The following is a 20518-nucleotide window of genomic DNA, read 5'->3' as shown; positions in this document are numbered from 1 at the left end:
CTTTGCAGAACACCTCCGCACGGTTCGCAACAAACAACTGCACCTCCCAGTCGCAAACCATTTCCACTCCCCCTCCCATTCTTTACATGACATGTCCATCATTGGCCTCCTGCAGTGCCACAATGAGGCCACCCGAAGATTGCAGGAACAGCAACTCATATTCCGCCTGGGAACCCTGCAGCCTAATGGTATCAATGTGGACTTCACCAGTTTCAAAATCTCCCCTTTCCCCCACCGCATCCCAAAACCAGCCCAGCTCTTCCCCTCCACCCACTGCATCCCAAAACCAGTCCAACCTGTCTCTGCCTCCCTAACCTGTTCTTCCTCTCACCCATCCCTTCCTCCCACCCCAAGCCGCACCCCCATCTACCTACTAACCTCATCCCGCCTCCTTGACCTGGCCGTCTTCCCTGGCCTGACCTATCCCCTCCCTACCTCCCCACCTATACTCTCTCCACCTATCTTCTTTTCTCTCCATCTTCGGTCCGCCTCCCCCTCTCTCCCTATTTATTCCAGAACCCTCACCCCATCCCCCTCTCTGATGAAGGGTCTAGGCCTGAAACGTCAGCTTTTGTGCTCCTGAGATGCTGCTTGGCCTGTTGTGTTCATCCAGCCTCACATTTTATTACCTATTTCATTAATAACTTCTTTTAAACCTAGAAGGAAAGTCATTAGCACACAGGGTCTTGAGAGACTGCAGCTCCAACAACTTGCCTGCGATCATCTTTATCCTTGTTGAGTACACATGTTGGTGTACATGTGGTGGGTACAACAGGAAGAAGGAAGAATTTTAGATTGGCAAAACATGCAAAAAGTATATCTGATATCACAACCGAATGCATTAATTGTAAGTCTGAAGATTATAACCACAGCAGATTACGACATTTTCTCACCTCCATATCCAGTCTACCAAACCATTTTAAACACCTTGATAATACGCAAATACCAATGTTATATTTGAAGGACTACAAGTCAAGTTTTTTCTACCTGTTCTCACCACTGGCCATTCAAAGCCCTGACATTCTGATGTATTTCCGGCAATCCCCATCCCACATCATTAGACCAGCTAGTGGGAAGGAACCAAGGGATCGGTTAAAGTCTGTTTGCTTTAATGCAAGGAGTATCAGGAATAAAAGTGATGAACTTAGAGCATGGATCCGTACCTGGTGCTATGATGTTGTGGCCATAACAGAGACGTGGGTTTCTCATGGGCAGGAATGGTTGCTGGATGTTCCAGGGTTTAGAACATTTAAAGAGAATAGGGAGGGGGGACAAAAGAGGAGGGGGTGTAGCACTACTAATCAGAGAGGGTATCACAGCTACAGAAGCTTCCATTGTCGAGGAAGATCTGCCTACCGAGTCAGTATGGGTGGAAATTAGGAACAGCAAGGGAGCAGTCACCTCGTTAGGGATTTACTACAGGCCCCCCAATAGCAGCAGGGAGATTGAAGAAAGCATAGGTCGACAGATTTTGGAAAAGTGTGGTCGCAGTAGGGTTGTTGTAATGGGTGACTTTAACTTTCCTAATATTGATTGGAACCTGCTTCGAGCAGAAGATTTGAATGGAGCTGTATTTGTAAGGTGTGTTCAGGAGGGTTTCCTAACGCAGTACGTTGACAGGCCGACGAGGGGGAGAGGCCATTCTAGACTTGGTGCTCGGAAACGAGCCGGGGCAGGTATCAGATCTTGTGGTGGGAGAGCATTTTGGTGATAGTGACCATAACTGCCTCACATTCTACATAGCTATGGAGAAGGAGAGGATTAGGCAAAATGGGAGGATATTTAATTGGGGAAGAGGAAACTATGACGCGATTAGACACGAGTTAGGAAGCATGGACTGGGAGCAATTGTTCCATGGGAAGGGAACTATAGACATGTGGAGACTGTTTAAGGAACAGTTGTTGCGAGTGATGAGTAAATATGTCCCTCTGAGACAGGCAAGAAGGGGTAAGATAAAGGAACCTTGGATGACGAGAGCTGTGGAGCTTCTTGTGAAAAGGAAGAAGGTAGCTTACATAAGGTGGAGGAAGCTAGGGTCAAGTTCAGCTAAAGAGGATTACTCGCAGGCAAGGAAGGAGCTCAAAAAAGGTCTGAGGAGAGCCAGGAGGGGGCACGAGAAAGGCTTGGCAGAAGGAATCAAGGAAAACACAAAGGCATTTTACACTTATGTGAGGAATAAGAGAATGGTCAAAGAAAGAGTAGGGCCGATCAGGGATAGCATAGGAAACTTGTGTGTGGAGTCTGAGGAGGTAGGGGAAGCCCTAAATGAGTTTTTTGCTTCTGTCTTTACGAAAGAAACGAACTTTGTAGTGAATGAAACCTTTGAAGAGCAGGTGTGCATGCTGGAATGGATAGAGATAGACGAAGCTGATGTGCTGAAAATTTTGTCAAACATTAAGATTGACAAGTCGCCAGGCCCGGACCAGATTTGTCCTCGGCTACTTTGGGAAGCGAGAAATGAAATTGCTTCGCCACTTGCGAAGATCTTTGCATCCTCGCTCTCTACTGGAGTCGTACCTGAGGACTGGAGAGAGGCAAATGTAATTCCTCTCTTCAAGAAAGGAAATAGGGAAATCCCCGGCAATTACAGACCAGTAAGTCTCACGTCTGTCGTCTGCAAGGTGTTAGAAAGGATTCTGAGGGATAGGATTTATGACCATCTGGAGGAGCATGGCTTGATCAAATACAGTCAACACGGCTTTGAGGGGGGGGTAAGTCATGCCTCACAAACCTTAGAGTTTTTTGAGGATGTGACTAGAAAAGTTGATGAGGGTCGAGCTGTGGATGTGGTGTATATGGACTTCAGTAAGGCATTTGATAAGGTTCCCCATGGTAGGCTCATTCAGAAGGTCAGGAGGAATGGGATACAGGGGACCTTAGCTGCTTGGATACAGAATTGGCTGGCCAACAGAAGACAGCGAGTGGTAGTAGAAGGAAAATATTCTGCCTGGAAGTCAGTGGTGAGTGGGCTTCCACAGGGCTCTGTCCTTGGGCCTCTACTGTTTGTAATTTTTATTAATGACTTGGATGAGGGGATTGAAGGATGGGTCAGCAAGTTGGCAGACGACACAAATGTCAGAGGTGTCATTGTCAGTATAGAGGGCTGTTGTAGGCTGCAGCGGGACATTGACAGGATGCAGAGATGGGCTGAGAGATGGCAGATGGAGTTCAATCTGGATAAATGCGAGGTGATGCATTTTGGAAGGTCAAATTTGAAAGCTGAGTACAGGATTAAGGATAGGATTCTTGGCAGTGTGGAGGAACAGAGGGATCTTGGTGTGCAGATACATAGATCCCTTAAAATGGCCACCCAAGTGGACAGGGTTGTTAAGAAAGCATATGGTGTTTTGGCTTTCATTAACAGGGGGATTGAGTTTAGGAGTCGTGAGATCTTGTTGCAGCTCTATAAAGCTTTGGTTAGACCGCACTTGGAATACTGCGTCCAGTTCTGGTCGCCCAATTATAGGAAAGATGTGGATGCTTTGGAGAGGGTTCAGAGGAGGTTTACCAGGATGCTGCCTGGACTGGAGGGCTTATCTTATGAAGAGAGGTTGACTGAGCTTGGTCTCTTTTCGTTGGAGAAAAGGAGGAGAGGGGACCTAATTGAGGTATACAAGATAATGAGAGGCATAGATAGAGTTGATAGCCAGAGACTAATTCCCAGGGCAGAAATGGCTAGCACGAGGGGTCATAGTTTTAAGCTGGATGGTGGAAAGTATAGAGGGGATGTCAGAGGCGGGTTCTTTACACAGAGTTGTGAGAGCATGAAATGCGTTGCCAGCAGCAGTTGTGGAAGCAAGGTCATTGGGGTCATTTAAGAGACTGCTGGACATGCATATGGTCACAGAAATTTGAGGGTGCACACATGAGGATCAATGGTCAGTACAACATTGTGGGCTGAAGGACCTGTTCTGTGCTGTACTGTTCTATGTTCTATTATATTAATTGAAGTGATGCAGATGACACTAAATTTGAAAGAACTGTAAGCTTTTGGAGGTCAGTTTGAAATTCCAAAAAGGGCACTGTCAAATTGGAGTGGACAAACAGTGGCGAGGACGTGCAAGGTGGTGCATTTTGGTAGGAAGAACATTGAAAGACAACACAAAATAGAGAGTACAATTCAAAAATGAGTGCAAGAGCAGTGGGACCCGGGTATACACATGCACAGATCATTGAAGGTTGCAGGACAACAATTAATAAAGTCCACAATGTCTTCAACATATTAATACGAACACATAGTACAACACCAAGGTGATGTTATTCTTGTATAAAACACTCGGCAGATCTTAGTTGAAGTACTGCGCGCAGTTGTGGGGACTACATTACAGACATGAGACAAATGCAATGGACAGAGTACAGAGCGTGTAAATTTAAAATGATGTGCAAATAAAGTAAGTGTGATGTGAGGAAAAAATCTTTCAGCCAAGTAGTTAGGTTATGGAATGCACTGCCTAGAAATCCAATGGAGGCACGACCAATTAAAACATTTGAGAGGGCAGCAGCTTATTTATATAGCAATGGCATTCAGGGATATGGGGAAAAGGCAGGAGACCTGTCCTTGCTGGAGTTTAGAAGAATGAGAGGTGACCTTAACCAAACATGCAGGATGCTGAGAAGACATGACAAGATAGAGGCAGAAAGGTGGTTTCCCCTGGCAGTAGTCTAGGATCAAACAGCATAATTTCAAAGTGAGGGTGCACCTATTTTAATTGAGAGATGAGCCGGAATTTCTTCCAAGGGAGTAGAGAATGTAATTCTTTATCACAGAGGACAGTCAAAGCTTCATCATCAAGTATATTCAAGGCTGAGAGATTTTTAATCATTTAGGAAATCAAAGGTTATGGGATAAAAGTTGGAAAGTGGAGTTTAAGGTTAGCAGACTAACAAAGGCAGCACAGTGACTCAGTGGTTAACATTGCTGCCTCACAGCTTCAGGGACCAGGGTTTGATTCCAGCCTCGGGCGACTGCCTGTGTGGAATGTCCACATTCTCCAAATGTCTGTGTGGGTTTCCCCTGAGTGCTCTGGTTTCTTTGCACTGTCCAAAAATGCACAAGTTAGGTGGACTGGCCACACGAAACTGCTCAATGTCCAAGGATGAGCAGGTTGCGTGGGTAAGCCTTGGGGAATGCAGAGTTACATGGATAGGGTAGGAGCTGAGTCTGGGTCAGGTGCTCTTCAGAGGGTCAACGCAGATTCGATGGGAAGAATGGCCTCCTTCCACAATGAAGGGTTCTCTCACCCATGGTGTCAATGAATAGCAGAATAGACTCACTGGGCTGTATGGTCTACTTCTGTTCCTATGTCTTGTGGTCTTAAGATTATTGGCACTAGCTAATAAAAATGACGCAGGGGCAACGGGCAAAAAGCCTCCCCCGTGCTGTAACAATTCTGAGGTACTGCACTTAAACCAAAAGAACTCATGCTGTTACAGCCTGAACAAGACGCTACATAATTCAAGTGTGGTTCTTTCCCTTCAATATTTCAGTCTCTGTAAGGCTAACGTCAACATTCCCATTAGTACTTTTCAACTAATCCAACTTTTAATTATTTGCATCCTTGCTCCTCTGCAATCCCAGTTTAGCAGCATTAAGAAAACTCTCCAATTTATCTCTCTCCACTGCAAAGTCAAACATCTACAATGAACTTCATTTGCTAAATTTTTACCAGCTCATTTAAATATGCCCTTTTGCAACTTCCTGCTCCAATTTATATCACTTATGGCACTTCAAAACATCCACGCTCAAGTTGCTGGTAATGCTTTGTTCAATTCCTAAATATGAGAAAGTCTGAGGCAGTTTCACCTTGGCATGCTTGAGCTTGGAGTTCCTCATCCTGAATATTTCCAGCTGTACAATAATATGACAATATTTTCAATAACAGGAACTTCACACAGCTTATCTAATAACCAGTGCTGAAGAACAAAAACAGTATTGAATTAAATATTGCAATGACCAAGGCCAATAGACCACAGTTGAACTCCACTGCCTTACAGCTGATCGACTATACTCCTTTTTAACACCATTGTCTAAAATTGATCCAGACCCCTCAAGCCACAGGGATCCTAATTAGCCAGAGACAAGTTTTCAGCACATAGCCTCTCCATCACAAAGACAGTCTACCACCACCTTCATGAAGTTATCAGTCTTAACAATTCATCCGGTCTGCTAAAACTCTCACACATGCTCATTTTCTCTCAACTTGACCTCTCACCTTGCTCTTAAATACAAATTCTTCCACCTGATTTCTGCCAAATTCAGTTCAGAGAAAAATTATGATCAATATGAACATTTAATAGTCACTTCACTAGTTTTAATGATATGGTTTGAAGGTATGTAAAAGGCTCAACTATTCTTCATGGCATAGTTGTCTTCAGAAAGGAATGTAAATTTGATCTTGTTCAACGCAAGAAAGAAAAACGTGAGGCACTACGCTGCTACTAAATGCCACAAATTCCACCATTTATTGTAGCTAGGTCTTATTCCATGCTTAGATTTGTATTCTTAGTCATCTGGTAATATGACTCATGCTCGAGTGGTATAACTGTCTACATTTTGCCCTCTCTCCTCCTCAACCAAAAACTTACTGAACGAATGGGTCAGTTGCCCATCAAGTCCAAGTGGCTGGCTGAAATCATATAGCATAATCTCTTGCCATATCTATTTTACATAATCCTTAATACAAGTTGAGAGAATTTTCTTTTTCTGTAACACATTGACAATATAACTTCAGAGCTAGACAATGTTAGTATCAACAGCAATCACTTATTGAGAAACGTATAGCATTACCAGCTGCAGTGCAATGCTTTTAACAATGAGTGAGCATTTTCTAGTCACACTCCATCCAGTGCTCAACAAGAACAAGTCAGATAATAAAGTGTGAAGCAGGATGAACACAGCAAGCCAAGCAGCATCTCAGGAGCACAAAAGCTGACGTTTCAGGCCTAGACCCTTCAGACCGAAGATGGAGAGAAAAGAAGATAGGAGAGGAGAGTATAGGTGGGGAGGTAGGGAGGGGATAGGTCAGTCCAGGGAAGACAGACAGGTCAAGGAGGTGGGATGAGGTTAGTAGGTAGGAAATGGAGGTGCGGCTTGGGGTGGGAGGAAGGGATGGGTGAGAGGAAGAACAGGTTAGGGAGGCAGAGACAGGCTGGGCTGGTTTTGGGATGCAGTGGGGGGAGGGGAAGAGCTGGGCTGGTTGTGTGGTGCAATGGGGGGAGCGGACAAACTGGACTGGTTTGGGGATGCGGTGGGGGGGAGGGGAGATTTTGAAGGGGGTGAAGTCCACATTGATACCATTAGGCTGCAGGGTTCCCAAGCGGAATATGAGTTGCTGTTCCTGCAACCTTTGGGTGGCATCATTGTGACACTGCAGGAGGCCCATGATGGACATGTCATCTAAAAGAATGGGAGGCGGAGTTGAAATGGTTCGCGACTGGGAGGTGCAGTTGTTTATTGCAAAATCGAGCGGAGGTGTTCTGCAAAGCGGTCCCCAAGCCTCCGCTTCGTTTCCCCAATGTAGAGAAAGCCACACCGGGTACAATGGATACAGTATACCACATTGGCAGATGTGCAGGTGAACATCTGCTTAATATGGAAAGCCATCTTGGGGCCTGGGATAGGGGTGAGGGAGGTGGTGTGGGGGCAAGTGTAGCACTTCCTGCGGTTGCAGGGGAAGGTGCCAGGTGTGGTGGGGTTGGAGGGCAGTATGGAGCGAACAAGGGAGTCACGGAGAGTGTGGTCTCTCCGGAAAGCAAACAAGGGTGGGGACGGAAAATGTCTTGGGTGGTGGGGTCGGATTGTAGGTGGCGGAAGTGTTGGAGGATGATGCATTGTATCCGGAGGTTGGTGGGGTTGTGTGAGAGAACGAGGGGGATCCTCTTGGGGCGGTTGTGGCGGGGGCAGGGTGTGTGGGATGTGTAGCGGGAAATGCAGGAGACGCAGTCAAGGGCGTTCTCGACCACTGTGGGGGGAAAGTTGCGGTCCTTGAAGAACTTGGACATCTGGGATGTGAGGGAGTGGAATGCCTCATCGTGGGAGCAGATGCGGCAGAGGCAGAGGAATTGGGAATGGAATTCAGATGCTTAGCCATGAGCATACATTACCACAGGTATTCTTGATGTAGGCGTGCCACCTGGCAGAAAAGTGAGGGGAATTAATAAAAAACAACAGTGCAGCTGAATTTTTTGCCACTGACAGATTTAGCAAAAAGGCATCCAAGCGACCTAAATTTAAACCTAGTAAGTTTAACTCATCTTTTCATAAAGCTTCTCTCTTTTCATTGTGCAGTTGGGAAACTTGAGAACTTCCAATGGAGGAGGGTGGAAGCCAGATGTAACCTACCCTTTATCCCTCTATTATTAACATAACCCATAAGTGGTTGCCACGTGGCTCTTGCTGACAGTTTCATTTGAGGTAAAACACTAAAAGAAACCATAAAGATACAAAGGATCATAAAACATATTGCATTTATAGTCAGCCATTTGTAAGGCATTCTCAAGGTCCTTCCACAGAGAGATTCCTAAATAAATACAGCACTATATTAGAACTAACGGCTAAAAGCTTAGTCAAATAAGGTTCAATGTCTTAAAAGGAAGAGAATTAAAATGTGAAGTGGAATGGGAAGGGAATGCCAACGTTAGAGCCCAAACAGCTGAAGCTATGACCACCAATGGTGGCTAAATCAAAAATCAGGGACAAAACAAAAAAGGTCCCAGAACTGGAGGAACAGATATCTTGCTATATGACTGCATAGAAGCCAAGAGGGGTTAGGCCACGTAGAGATATAAAAACAAAGCTGTTAATTGGAAAAGGTATTTTCAGACGAAGCCAGTGGGGTCAGGCTACACGGGTGACAGGCAGAGAACTTTGCCACCTTTGTCTTAACTCAAGGAGAGCTTTAGATAAATTCCGATTTATTGTGGGTAGTCGATTGACTGACCAGGAGAGCAGTGGAATAGTCAATCTAGGGATTAAAAAGACTTCGATAAGTGTTTTGGTAATAAGCTGAAGCCCAGCAACTTTAGACAATGACAACAGTGATTTAGGTAGGTAGCTTTGATGGCAAAATAGCACACTCAGCATCAAATCTTGGGGTCAAATTTAACACTAAGGCTTTGAAAAGTCTGGTTCAGCCTCAGAGTGTATAGAGTGAGGTAAGAGGGCAACATTCACGGAGCTTGTAATGGGGACCATGTCGTTGGACTGCATATCAAATAAACAGTATGACAAATCAAACATCAATGTCAAGACGGGCGGTTATGAAACAGATTAAGTCAGCATACATGCAGAACATAATATAAATCAAAGAATTGACAATGCAGGAGATAAGAAAAACTACTGAAACAAAAATTTCTGGAGAAACTCGCAACATCTGTCAGAAGAAAGCAGAGTTAATGTTTTGAGTCCAATGATTCTTCATCAGAACGTGCAGAATGCACTGCTGTTTTTTCACATTAGGTCACCACGAAGCAGCACACAGATGAAAAACAAAGTAGTCCTGGAAAGATCCTTAGAGTATATCAGGAGATAAATGAGCAAACAGGAAGAGAAGCTGATGCATGTGCTTCTCTAGCTACGGCTACATAGATTAGACCAGAAACAACCGAGGACAGTCCATCTTAGCTGGAAGGAAGAGTATACAGAGGAAGATCATGTGATTATCCAAGGTAATAGAGTTGCAAGTGCACAATGAAGGGTAAGGACAGTTAAATTGGCAGGGTCTCAAGTCAGAGGATATCATTTGTGATTTTAGTTCGTACCATTTCAGTATTGTCAGGGGAGCAAAAATTGAACGGAAAGTTTCAAATAAGAATTACAAGGAAGATGGGCAGTTGGTTGATGACATATTCGAATACTTGACAGGAAACAGGAGACTGGAGAGAAGGTGGCATATGAGCAGAGGGGTCAAGATACTATTTAGGAAGAGGGAAACAATGACTGCAAGTTTGAAAGAGACAAAGTCTGAATTCAAAGGAGAGAGAATTGTTAGTATCAGCTAAAATGGACATGAAGAAGGGAACTGATTTCACAGTTTAGTAGAAATAATGTTGAGGCAGCAGGTGGTGGGGTTCATCAAGATAAACTTGGAGAGGGCATGACAGGAAATGGGAAGAGAAATGCAAGATGCAAGTTTGGAGATAGCATAAAGGAGAGCCACTGAAAGTGTTTGGCAAGGGAATCTGGCGAAGCAAAGGTAACGACAGCTGAACAAATGATCATAAATCTTCGGTGGTCTTTCAGGCTTTCAAAAAATAACACAGACAAGCTGAATGTTTAAATAATAATTTGTATGGGGGGGGGGGTAAAAATAAAATCAGATTATCTTTACATTCTATGACAATTTGACAATGAGCAGTTTGGGAGCTTCAGGACCTGTTCCGTTCTATGTGCTCCAGCCAGACTTGGAAAGGAACAGCGAAAAAAAAAAGAAAGAGAGTTCAAATGTCTGGCATAAACAAAAATTCAAGCATGTATTCCTTGGACTCAAACCCTTACTAGTGGAAATTACAGCTTAATCAGATACTGAATGTCCAACAGGCTGTTCAACAGCAAAAAAAAGGACAAACAAGGCAAGGGTGTACACAGGGAGCCTGATTAGATATCTGGTGACATATAGAATATAAGAAGTAGGACAGTGCCTAGGAAGATGAGGTAATAAGTGGCAGGAAGAGAATATGCAAGGTTCTAACCAAACAAATAGGTTTTTGATCTCATCAGTAACAGCTCAAATTGTATTTCCTCCCCCAGGAGGTTTACATATACTGTACACACATTTCAAGGAGACAAAGAACAAAATATTATTTCAATTTTCATGAGTTCAACATCTGTGTTGAACAATTCAAATTTATATAAGAAAAGTTTTAAAACTGAATTTAGAAATAAGTATCACAGAATCCCTAATAGTGTGGAAACAGGTCCTTCGGCCGAATAAGCCCACACCGACCCACAGAGCATCCCACCGAGACCCATTCCACTACAAACCCACCTAATCTACACATCCCTGAACACTATGGGCAATTTAGTGTGGCCAATCCACCTAGCCTGCCCATCTTTGGACTGTGGGACAAAACCGGAGGAAACCCACACAGACAAGGGGAGAATGTGCAAACTCCACAGTTGCCCGAGGGTGGAATCGAAGCCTGGCGCTGAGAGGTAGCAGTGCTAACCATTGAGCCACCGTACCACCCATGCAAGGAAAAATATACTTTTGTTTTGAAAGTCACAAAGGACTCAAATTTTCCAATAGTCAATTTGAACAGCATATGTTAATATAAATTAAGTGGTTGCATTTCTAGAAGGAATGTTTTTTAAATGGTTTCGGACTGCAGAAAAGCGTTTATTCCAGCAATGTTAGCTATCTAGTTCTATGATTTACCAATTCAAAAGGAGTAAACCTGACAGCTTTTCCACCAGGTACGAGCTGAATCAAAATATCCTTAACCAAATAATTTTGCAAAGGATTGTTTCACAAATTTGTGCAGTATCTAAACTTGCATGCACACCCTAAGGAAATGTATCTTAATCTTACCTTAAATCCCTAGATTTAAATTTTATAGGTCATTTGAAAATGCACTAAAATATCAAAAATCATGGCATAATCGAGCATTCACCAGTATTACTTGGGAATTAGACTGAGGGACTTGAACTTTAGACTAAAAAGCATTTGTAAAGACAAAATATCGTAAAGATTAAGCAGTCATGCATTTAAGACACTAAAAGCTAACAAATATAAGCATGCTTTCAATTTACATAGGATGTGATAAAACTATCTGCAGGTCAAGGTGCATTTCTGAAGTAACGATGTATACATTTTTACCTGATTTTTTGTCCGGTTTTACAGAAAAATCTTCAACACCAGCAGCAGCATCTTTAGATGTTTTAGTGCTCTCAGCCACAGGAAGCAATTCTGGCACCAGGGCTTCTATAGGAAAAATTTTTTTGCTTACATCTTCTCCAACAGTGGAAGGAAATATTACATCTGTTTCTTGCTGAGATATGGATTGTGCTATTGTTCCTTCCTTCCCTCCCAAAACTTCTGCTAGAGCAACACTGGTTTCTAAAATTTTTGTAACCACTTCTTTTGAAGCCTTAGTTACTTCTTCATTTATGGGAAATGAAGCATCATTTTGGGTCTTCATCTGTGCCTGCACAGTCTCCAAATTTTCAGAATGGTCATCAATTCTGGTTTTCATTTCATCAAATTCTTCCAAATAATTGTCTGGAAATGTATTCTGCAAAGACGGAGCAACATCACCAGCAACTGACTGGGAAGCAGTCAAATTAGTCTCTTCAGCCAAGACTTGTGAACCAAATCCTCTGTCAGCAATCAAAACAGAGTTAGATTGTTTTGCAGCATACTTTTCACTTATTGTTGCACTAGACAGTACTTCCTCAGAAGTTTCCTGATAACACAAACTAATTTCCGGTACATCTTTCTCTCTGACGTTTAATAGGTCAGTCAGCACATCGTCAGTTATATTTTTAGTCAGTGGTGGGATTTCAGTTTCATCTTGGAGTGAAAGTGGAGGAAGTGAACACTGCTCAACATGTTTGTAATCAGCTAAAATCCTTTCAACAGGTTTCATTCCAATTGTAGCAGCTCCCCGTGTTCCCAAAATTGGTTCAGATTTACTGATGGCAACTTCTTTGCATGTAATCACATCTAGGCTCATTGCTGTCACTGAACTATCAGCCATTACGTCTGGTTTTTGATAAAGCAACGTAGAACAACTTGTTTCTTCCACAGTCTTACTTGGCAATGATTCTTCTTTCCTGGATTGATCAACAAGCTTGTTTATTTTTTCAGAGACACCAAGCTCACTGTGCCCCAAGCGTACACATAAATCTTTACTATTATCTTCTACTCCTATAACAGAATCTAATGTGCTCTCCAGCATATTACCCTTACCAGAAACCAGAACATCCTCCGAAACATTTACAGTTTCTTCCACAATTCCTTTCTTTGTAATAGCCTTTTGTTCTTCAAGGAAAGACTGTGTTTTTGTTAACTCTGGAATACCACTGCCAGCAGTAAGTGGTTCTTGAAGGGCATATGCAATTTTCTCTTTAGCAACATATGGAGTACAATCAGGATCCGAGAGATTTGTAACGAGCTCACTCCCTATGAAAGTTGGCGCCGTCACAATAGTGTCTATTAAATCTTGTACATCAGATTTGCCTAAAACACACTCTTCAGATGTGCGAAGTAGTGGTTTGCACTGATCAAGAGATTCTTGAGGAGATGTCCTTATTTCTGTATCAAATACACATTCAGTCATTTCTACCTGTGTTAAGCCCGGGGATGTGATTTCAGAGGTGCTTTGCATATGGTATGGGGCAAAATTTTGCCTAGTCCAATTTGAATTAATGATTTCATTCAAATAGTCAGATTGTGCACTCTGATTTGGATGGATTGCAAAACTACTAAGCAGTTGTGGATTCATTTCAGAAATCGATGTTGCATCTATATTAATAGGTAGTTTACTTTCTGCAAATACTGGTGCCTCAGGTTTTATTTCTGGATCCTCAACCTTATCGCTTAGTTCTAACTCAACAGCAGCTACTTGCAATGGTATCGATGTTTCTTTGAGCTCAATCTTTCCTTTTGTGATTTCTTCATTTTTAGGAGCCATTTCATTAGTGTTGGAGGAATCAAACTCCAACATGTTGTAAGAATCAAATGTAGCATAGGTCATGCATGCTTGAGATTCACTTACAACTAGAACTTGCGAAACAGCAAAGTAGGCTTCATCAGTTGCAGACAGTTTGTCATCTTGTTCAGAGGACCGCTCTACATGGTCCTCCAAGTCTGCATAATCTAGCATTCCAGTAGTTCTGGCCACAGTTGATTCTTCAATTTCACATAGTGTCTTTGATGCTTCTTGATCTTGAAACACATCTTCCTCAAGCTTATCAGTTACATTAATGGCATCTCTGATATTAGAATCAATAACAGCCATCTGATTAATTGTTGGATCAGAACTCATTAGTTCATTTTTCTCCTTTACTTCCAAAATATCCCCATAACAAAAGTTAAGACCACTGTCCTCTGGTTTTATAGTTTGATCAATAGAATCCAATGTATTCTGGATGGACTCCTCCTCCTCAACAACTCTGCCTAGGGGAAACGTATCAGTCCCTAATGCACCAGCATACTCACTAATGAATCCTAAGTTATTTGTTTCCATTTCAACTTTGCGGTCCTCTGGTAAGTGAACATTTTCTATTCTCATGACCTCACTAATCTTCAGTTCTCCCATATCTGCAATGACTTGTTCTGGCATGGTTTCTTCAATGAAGAGTGTAGTCCCTTTAAATTCATTTCGATTTGGCGCTACACACTGATCAACTGTGGCTTGAAATGGACTTCCATCAACAAAATTTAGATTGTCTATCTCTGATGATTCTATAAGTGCTGGCTTTACTCGTGCCTTTTCACCAACAGAATAAGCTTTTTCTAAGTGCTCTGCTACTGGTTTGTCCATTGCATTTTCCGCAAAGCCAAGGGTTGTTTGCAATTCTGTGTTTAAAGGAACAGGAACTTCAGTCTGTATTAGATCATCACTGTGGACTGATTTTGTGGACACTGTTAATTCAGTTACAGAATCAGAAGAAAAGGGGGGCAAAGAGGAGACAGGAACAGGTTCAACATGCATAGGTGCAGCATCCTGTGGGCCCACAGGTTCGGCACTAGCTGGCTGATCTTTCAAGTTGACAGAAAAGTCTGTGATCATGGATAGAAAGGAAATGAGAAAAGTCAAGTCTTTGTTTTAATTGAATGCCATACACACACACACACACACAAATATTCATATACAAATTTAATATAAAAGCAATTCTCATCATTTTAAAGCAGACTAAAAAGGACCACTCAAACATACCTGAATGATTTCATTGTTATTTCTACTCATTTCCTTTCAAATGGTAAAACTGCATGTAATTACTAAGTCATTTAATTTGGAATCAATTAAAAATGAGCATTTCCACTCACTTGCCCCATCAGCTTCTAAAGAAGAAATTCCAACAAATAGTGTTTGTATCTAAATCTTCCATGCATCCATTTGAAATCATGCTTGTACATTTCAATTTGAGCAACTGGTGAATGTACTGTCTCTACACAGTTAAGCACACTATCTTCAATTCCCTAATTTTTGCATGCCTTGAGTTTTTCACTGAAATTGCATAAACATACATTTCCAACATTCTCACCTGCTACATGACTCAAGTTTCATTTCTAAATTCTACTGAAAACTTCACTGGGTCATGTCAAATATATTACAAGTAAACCTTTATCAGATAATTAGGAAGAACAGATGGCATCCAATAAAATTTGAAGTGGTTCTGTTGCCAGATGGATGAACGTCTCAAATGAACTTAACAGAATAGCAAACAAGAGTTTTGTTTTATCAACCGTGATCTATGTTGGGACGAAAAAAACAAGTTGGCAGATTTTGTTCTGATTTTGCTCCTGGTACAGTGCTAAACTAAAGACAGCTCAGAGAATTATAATCTCTAGATTGCTACCTGTGCCCCACGCAAACAGGCACAGAGATCAGATTAGGTGGATGAACATGTGGCTAAAGGAATGCTGAGTTGAGGGGGTTTGGTTTCAATTTTATGGGATAATGACACCAAGACAAAAGGAGCCTATTCACCATGACTGTCACATGACTGACAAACCAGTCTGGGACTGGAGTTCGAATGCAAAAGATAATGGAAAAGATTGCCTACATCTCCTCAACCACCAGCCATCTAAACAACCACCCTGCAAAAGAAATTCCAAACTGCCAAGATCAATGTTGGAGTTGGACTTTGAACTCAATGTAAAATGAGAACATTGTCAAACTGGTATCCCACTGCTGCTCTCCTTTGTACTAAAGGCCAATTGAATAGTCCCTCCATCCTTATTGCTGTTCTCAGTGCGCCTGTATGCAGACTCATGTTGAGAAACATTCTACCTCCACCCCGTCTCCATTTCAAAGCATTTGAAATAAAACCCAGAAGTGGGGTTTAAGTCGCATCACAATTGCAGTCCTTGAAAAGTCAGAACCCAATGTGGGAAAAAGTTCCCCACTGTTTTGTAAAAAGAAAATAGAACAATCTGCTCGCACACAGCTGGTCAAAACATGGAAGAGATGAGATGAGTTTTACAACTCAATTCGTCCAGGACAATAAAACTAAACAGAAAAGAATTCACAATTAGAGCTAAAGGCTGGTGGTGCAGTGACAGTGCACCTAGACTAGGGGGCCTAGGTTGCCCCATAGTTCCAGAGCTATGTAATAACATCTTTGAACAGAGTGATTAGAAAATATCTATAACAATGGCACTGCAACTTAAGTGGTGGGAACTTTTATCTCTACACATGGAGATAAACAGGTTAGCAAGTCAGAAAGCTACTGGCTCTCTTGAATGTTCCTTAGATCATTTTCTGTAACAAATGTCATAGAATGAAGAAGGGAGAGGCTTTATTAGATTTCTACATTTAGGGAATGCTGACTTGAATGGGATAAGACAAAGTATGCACGTGGTATACTGGACAATCTCTTAGTGGATAAAACAACAGAAAATTAGTGAGATGTTCAAAAAAGCATTTCATAAGATTGAAAAACTGATTTTTTTAAACCTACAAATGGCAGAAAAACAGACAAAAGGCTACCATAGAGAACAGAATAGGTAAGTAAAACCATAACACAAAGACAATGCATGTAAAATACAAAAATGCAGACACTGGAACATGAGAAAGATGGAGCTACAAAAGGTTAACAAGACACACAGCAGAAATGCAAGAAGAGATTGAAAAGAACCTTACAAGACATATGAAAAGCAACAGCAAAGTCCTCTGCAATGCAAATCAGGATGAAGGGTCATCATAGCAACATTATCTTTACCAAAGAGCCAATAATGATGTGGCCGATGGAAAGATGACAATAGCAGACATGCCAAATGACTGCTTTAAACCAATTGTTAACAGCTTACTAAGAGATCAGACTGCAGCAATCTTAAAATAACAATGATGGCATACTGATAGGGTGGTACAATCACTTCACTCCAGAAATTCAACACCATCCAGAACAAAATAGTCATATGGCTCTATTCTCTACGGGAGTGCAGAAAGCTCTTAACCTCGCTTTACTATACCTCCCAGCTCCATTCCTTTCACCAATATAATGGGAATATCACTAACAGGCACTTCAAGTCTTTCATTTCATTTTCATCCCAAAACGGGCTTCCTTTCGTTTCTGGCTTAAAATCCAGGAATTCGCTGTTTATTGCCAGATTAACTATAGAATCACCACAAAGACTGTAGTGAGTCACAGTAGTTAATCATCTCTCACTTCAAAGCAATTATTGTTCATATCCCAACAACCTTTATATAATAAGAAAGGGAGAGCAATAGTCTTGACCAGTTCCAATGTTTTAAAAAAATTCTGCAAAATCTAATGAAATTTAAAGGTGGAAGATGTATTGCCTTTACTGTTTCTAAATCCCACACGCTTGCTCAGAAACATGAAGGACAAATGCTCAGGATAATCCTAAATTCTTCTCAGATTTTCTTATTAAATCATAATCCAGAAATCTAGCAAACAACTTTAGCAGATATTACATTCTGCTTCAGTGTTTAGATTCAAACCTTGACCATTACAGAGTTACCAATTTCTACTAGTACAAACTGATGACTGCACCCTGGCCAGTGTTTGCAAGCACTGTAAATGACCGAATTTAACACTAAATATTTCCTGGCTTGGACACTGAACGGTACCTGCCCAGCTGTGAAGCCTTCAGGGTGAATAACGTTCACTGAAACTAGAATAATGTGTGTTCTCCTAAACAGTCTTAATCTCTTCCATTCCTTTGTCCAGACCTGGACGAGAAATGAGTATATTCCACACGAAGCAGCAAACAACAGAAGTATTGGCAATTCTGGTCAGTTACCAGACAGGATAGATGATTGCACAGATTTTAAAATCAGAACAGTGTGTCGAAGTTGTCCATATCAGACCTAAACTGCTCAATCTCTCTTCATGAGACAAACCCCTCAACCTCTAGAACCAATATCTACTGAATCTCCTCTGTACTGCCTGCAACGCAACTACGCCCCTCCACAAGTAAGGGAGCCAAAACTGTAAAAAAAACTTCAGATGTTGTCTCACTAATGCTTTGTACAGTTGCAGCAACACTCCTAGTTTTATACTCAATCCCTTTAGTCAAAATTCCACTTGGCTCCTTTTCAATATTAGGGATGGCAAAGGGTGCTCCTATTCAAACAAACAGCAAATCAACAAAATTTAGGTTGAACTCAAATGTCATCAAGCAATATTGATGTGAACAAGCACCTAATAAAGTATTTTGTGATTATTCATCCACAAGGTGGTCATGGACAAAACACATCCAAATCCAGAGCTTTTATATGAATTGAACAATTGGAAGAGGGAAATAAAGAAAAGCAAGATTTATGACTTTCCCCAAGAAGCCTAACACCATGAAGAGAAGAAAAGGATCTTAGTAATTTCCACTGCAATTCATCAGCCATGGTCAATTTTTCATTGACAAATATTTAGACTCAAAGAATCCTGCCCATTCAAAACACAACTTTGAAAATTACTGAGAAAACAAAGCTAAGAATTTTCTCCCTTTGGCCTCTGGATGCTCCCTCAAAATATACAGCTTGAACAAAAAGTCAGAGGGAAAAAGTTACCAACATTGAAATGGTAATGCTTATGAATCTAAGACATCACACTAAAATGAAATTTAGACTTCCAATTTAAAATAGATTGAATTTTTGATGACTCGGAAGACCAAAAGAACAACGCTGTTACAACAAGTAGAGAATAGAATGAGAAAGATTCTCTCAAGCTGGGGTTTAAACACATAACATGGAAAGTAAACAGCATAAGTGAATGTTTTTGGATGGGATGGACACTTGAAATATTTCCAAATAATTTTATGCAATTTCTAGAAACAATATCACTCATTTGTTCAGTATGCAAAGGTCAAATATGTAAATGTACATAAATGTTGAGAAATGAATGTGACTGTTTAATTATAAAAGTACCAACTGACAATTCTGAGAGATGTGACATGCACTTGGCAGACACTTTGCCTAACCTGTTGGGTATCTAAATTCAAATACTTTTTGGGGAATTTCTGTCATGCGTCAAACTCCAGAATGATTTCTTCTGGATACAGTATTAATACGCTAAAATTCTGGATCTTAATTTCCAAGGCAGTAGGCCAGTTGCTGTTATTTATTAACTTAATGTATGACAACGTCCTTAGGCTCAATTATATTGATTGTGTTATCTTCAAGGTTGTTAAATCATACTTTCACACCGCTAAGGGCAGACTAAACAAATATAACACTCAAAATATTAAGACTGCCCAAACCTCAAAATATTTATGACAAAATAGGTATATATTTAGAAAAAAAATTTATGACAAAAGGGCAGTACAATGGTTCAATGGTTAGCACTGCCGGGGTCCAGGTTCGATTCCATCCTTGAGCAACTGGCTATGTGGAGATCACACATTCTCTTCCACATCTGCAGAGGTTTCTTCTGGGTGCTCTTCCTCCGAAAATAACAAAGATGTGCGGGTTAGGCAGATTGGCCATGGGAAATGCAGAATTACAAGGATAGGGTACGATTCTCTTTAGGGTCAGTGTGGACTTGATGGACCCCATGGCCTGCTTCCATAGTCTAGCGATTCTATGAAAGGGTTCTGGCTCTCCAGCTTCAAATTAGTGTCAAGCTTCCCATCTTTAACAAATTGCTCCCCCCTCCCAAACAGAAGTCAAGAACACACCAACCTTCAAACATTTCAATGGACACACCCATCCCTTCCTTGTCAATATGTTATACTCCTAAAGTATGTATCCCCCTTCTGGCTGGATTTTCTTCCCACAAGGTAAAACCAAGACAGCATAATAATTAATACCAAAGTTGACAACGTAAAGCAACCCTTTGGAACTTTCTGGATATTTGCCCCTCATTTATTGTGAGTAAAGTACTTTAAAAGCTTCCCCCCACCCCCTCAAAAGCTCTCATGACTTTGAGCATGTTTTACGTTCTTAGAACAAAAAAGGTCATTCAGGTACTCCAGAGTGGTCCTTGAATATGAAGATTGTCCCTTTACTAGTGGAAAATTAGTTTGCATTTAGGAAACGGATGAAGTGTAGCTACAGAATCTGGACAAATAAAATAGAAAGGATAAAGAAGAGATATTACATACAAATAAAGAAGCCAGAGACAAAATAAGGGGATTAAAAAAGTATATTACAGAGAACAGTATTTTCTACATTGTACAGTTTTGTTAGCAACTAACAAAGGCCAGCTACTGCAAGAAAAAGATAATAAGATGCTGTCAAGTGCAGAGTATGACATATTAATTAGTTCAATGTCTACATATTTTAGCAATTATATTATTCTTATTTTATCTCTATCTACTGCTGAGTATGTTGACTCTCTCAACAGACAGCAGTCAATTTCCAGAATCTAATGCAAATAGATAATGCAGATTAT

At 41.2% G+C, this 20518-nt stretch overlaps 1 protein-coding gene across 8 annotated transcripts in view; it reads right to left on the bottom strand.

Annotated features, from left to right (window-relative positions):
- Positions 1–20518, bottom strand: part of LOC125454627 (reticulon-4-like) — a 91075-nt gene that overhangs the window by 49339 nt on the left and 21218 nt on the right. For 2 of the 8 annotated variants that reach the window (XM_048535590.2, XM_048535591.2), the window contains one exon: positions 11817–14723. The exons of 4 other annotated variants lie outside the window; for them this stretch is intronic. In XM_048535590.2, the coding sequence (XP_048391547.1) occupies positions 11817–14723 (2907 nt within the window). The remainder of the gene's footprint in view (positions 1–11816; positions 14724–20518) is intronic. 2 more of the 8 variants (XM_048535592.2, XM_048535593.2) reach the window with 1 other exon arrangement.

The sequence above is a fragment of the Stegostoma tigrinum genome, chromosome 9 (assembly GCF_030684315.1).
Source record: "Stegostoma tigrinum isolate sSteTig4 chromosome 9, sSteTig4.hap1, whole genome shotgun sequence".
NCBI lineage: Eukaryota > Metazoa > Chordata > Chondrichthyes > Orectolobiformes > Stegostomatidae > Stegostoma > Stegostoma tigrinum.
This window is presented reverse-complemented; position numbering and strand designations above follow the sequence as displayed.